This window comes from Erigeron canadensis, chromosome 5 (assembly GCF_010389155.1).
Source record: "Erigeron canadensis isolate Cc75 chromosome 5, C_canadensis_v1, whole genome shotgun sequence".
In the NCBI taxonomy this organism is placed as follows: domain Eukaryota; kingdom Viridiplantae; phylum Streptophyta; class Magnoliopsida; order Asterales; family Asteraceae; genus Erigeron; species Erigeron canadensis.
In genome coordinates this window covers 9152243-9155412 of record NC_057765.1, presented here as the reverse complement: position 1 = coordinate 9155412, position 3170 = coordinate 9152243, and the positions used below count along the sequence as shown (strand labels likewise).

Here is a 3170-nt window from a genome sequence, read left to right as displayed (position 1 = left end):
GTTTTAGGGATAGTAACAAAAGGTTGTTCGGTTTGTAATCGGGGTGCTAGCATACGGTAAATCATAATAATAGTATCATTATTATTATTATTTATTGGAGCTTTGCATAAGGTACACATCTTAATTCTCTTCTTTGTTAATTAATTTGATTGCATATTTGTTTTCGATTCTTCCGTTGCGCTTACTCGTGATTATATGTATGATTATATGCTTATATTCTAACAGTGGTATCAGGCCACATATGTGATCTATTAATTACAAAGATCAAAACTTGAAGGGGGGGTTAAGGGTTGGTTGATTTTTAATTAATTGTTAAATAATTAAAAGTTGTTTTCTTATTTTAAATAATTAAAAATCGGTTTTAATTAAATAAAAATTAGGGTTTTTTGTTTAATTAATTTAACCTAATTCAATGGATGATTGAAACCCTCAAGCAAGTTTTGAATTGTAAATTGACATGATTTATGTGATATGAATTGCATGTTACGTGTATCTTAATTATTTCAAGTTGTTAAATAATAGTAAAATCACAAGGAATTCATGCAAAATTAATTGTGATTTTACTGAATATATAGAGATATATTTTTACAAAGCATGATGATCCAATAATTAGGGTTAATTATTAGATAATTGTGTGACTATGTGAATTTTTCATGTGATTTTCTTGATTTGCGACAGTTCACTAAAAACTTCATATAAAATAATCTGTAATGAGTTAGAAGTCATGCTTTGGATAGTAGATGATCAACCCATAGGGCTAAAACTTTGTGGTTGTGGCTGAAAGCTGAATCAGACCATAAACAGGTCTAAACTGGTTGTAAAGCTGCTGGAAATTTCCAGTCAGCATGTTTATGTGTTTATGTGATAATTATTTGGTAATTAAAATTGTTTAAAGGCTTACGCAATCAAGGTAACTTGATGTATCTGGTCCTCTTCTTCGGATGGGGGAGCCGGGTTTAAACATATGCATGAACCATAGTGACCATGTTTAGGTCGTCCACCTTAACTTGTTACATGATTAAGTATTTCGGAATTAGCAAGTTTATTAATTTTGCATGTTTATAAGTTGTTAAAAGGTGATGCAAAATTGTTTTCTTGGAAAAATATAAACTTGACTAAGAACTATCGAAATAGAGATTTCATTAATAAAATTGGAGTCTTACAACCTTGAGATACACTGGCTCATCCATTTGAACAAACTCTAAGAGAGGTATAAGCCGGAGTGCGCTAGCCTTCTAAAAGGGCGGGTTTTTAATTGCGTTCATCGCAAACCTTTGCCCTTGCGCTTCTTTGTGCGTTCAAATGGAGCTACCGAGCTCTCTTGTGTTGTTAAGACTATACAAATGATTTTATTAAATATTATGTTATGAAGATTATGCTTGAGTCTTCAAACATAAACTTTTGATTCACATCAAATGCATTACCTGGTTAAAGTTAAGTCAATACCACCCACTTTGCTAAAAACACTTGTCAGTGCTTTTCGCTCCTACGTGAGACCGTAGGCGAATTGTATCTCTTCAAGGTAGATTACCACTCTGTTGTGAGATCAGCGGTGGACTATCTACATGTTCTTAATTGGGGGACTTAAAACGAGTTAAGAGGTGAGATCCTTGACCCGTGGCATAAAATGAGACAAAACATGTTTACAAAACACTTAATACCCCTTTACAGTGTTGTTGTAAGTCCCATATTTCTAGGAGTTGCATGAATGCAATTATCGATTCTCGATTACCTTTTGAATACCGTCATTTCTAGCAGATCAACTGATGAAATGATTGTATGTCAAGTTGGATCCTAGCCTTAGTGAAAGTAATTTGTTAGATGAATTTAACAAGGGTAAATTACATTTCTTAAGGATTATTATCGAAAATACCGATAATTGAACTTTTGTTTGTTTTGTAAATGGCAACAACGAATCCTACTCAAAACATACATCAATCGGCTTTTAGGTCGATGCTGGAAATAGAAAAACTTTCTGGACCAAACTTCAATGATTGGTATCGTCAGGTAAGGATTAATTTAAGAGCTGAAAAGAAATACCAAGTCCTTGAAGAGCAGAGACCCGTTGCTCCCGGTCCCAATGCTTCTAATGAAGAATTGGCGGATTATGCTGCTGCGTATGATAAATACAATGAGGTTGCTTGTCTGATGTTGGGAAGCATGAATGTTGACCTTCAAAAGAAATTTAAGCATTCATTTCCATGTGATATGCTCACTGAACTCAAGTTTTTGTGCGAAAAGCAAGCTGGAGTGGAGTTGTTCGACCTAGTTGATCAATTTCATGACTTGCGACACGAGCAGGGAACACCAGTCAGTCCTCATATCCTCAAGATGAAGAGGTATTTTGAGCAACTAGAAAGGTTGAATTATGCTTATCCGCAGCCTATTACAATTAGCATGATTCTCAAGTCTTTAATTAAGGACTTTGAGGATTTCGTGCGCAATTATACTATGCATAGCATGAATAAAACCATTGCTGAACTTCATGCCATGGCAAATGAGTATGAAAAGAAGCTTCCAAAGAAATCGGCTACACCCCAAGTTCTCACGATCAAGGGGGAAGGATCCAAAAATCGAATCAACCGAAGGGAAAGGGCAAGGCTGATGGTAAAGGAAAGCAAATTGCTGCTCCTAAACCTAAGAAGACCCCTCCAGCGAAAAAGGAACATCCCGCTAAGAATCTACCTTGTTATCACTGTAATGAAGTGGGACATTAGAAGCGGAATTGTTCAAAGTATCTTGCTGAGTTGAAGAAGCAGACTGGTTCGGCCAATACTTCAGGTATCTTCACTATTGAATTATATTCATTTTCTAAGCGTAATTCATGGGTTTACGACACTGGGTGTGGTACTCATATCTGTAATTCTTTACAGGGGCTTAGAAGGAGAAAGAAATTGAAGCCAGGATCTTTACAACTGTTCGTGGAAAATGGCCTACAACAGCTGTAGAAGAAATAAGCGATTATCATTTGGTGTTACCTAATGGTTTAATGATTGTTTTGAACAATTCTCATTATGTGCCTTCTATTACTAGAGGTTTTATTTCAGTTTCTTTGTTGAAAAACAACGGATTCATTAATGTTTTTAATGATATTGGTATTTCAGTTTTTCGAAATAATGTTCATTATTTTGATGCTATTGCTTGTGATGGTATTTATGAAATTGATATGC

The 3170-nt window shown here is 34.9% G+C and overlaps 1 protein-coding gene across 1 annotated transcript; it reads left to right on the top strand.

Annotated features, from left to right (window-relative positions):
• Positions 1 to 1902: 1902 nt before the first annotated feature.
• LOC122601148 lies at positions 1903 to 2948 on the top strand. The gene is made up of 2 exons (XM_043773916.1): positions 1903 to 2607; positions 2874 to 2948. Exons 1-2 carry the CDS (start codon positions 1903 to 1905, stop codon positions 2946 to 2948), a joined length of 780 nt encoding a protein of 259 aa, XP_043629851.1.
• Positions 2949 to 3170: the final 222 nt, after the last annotated feature.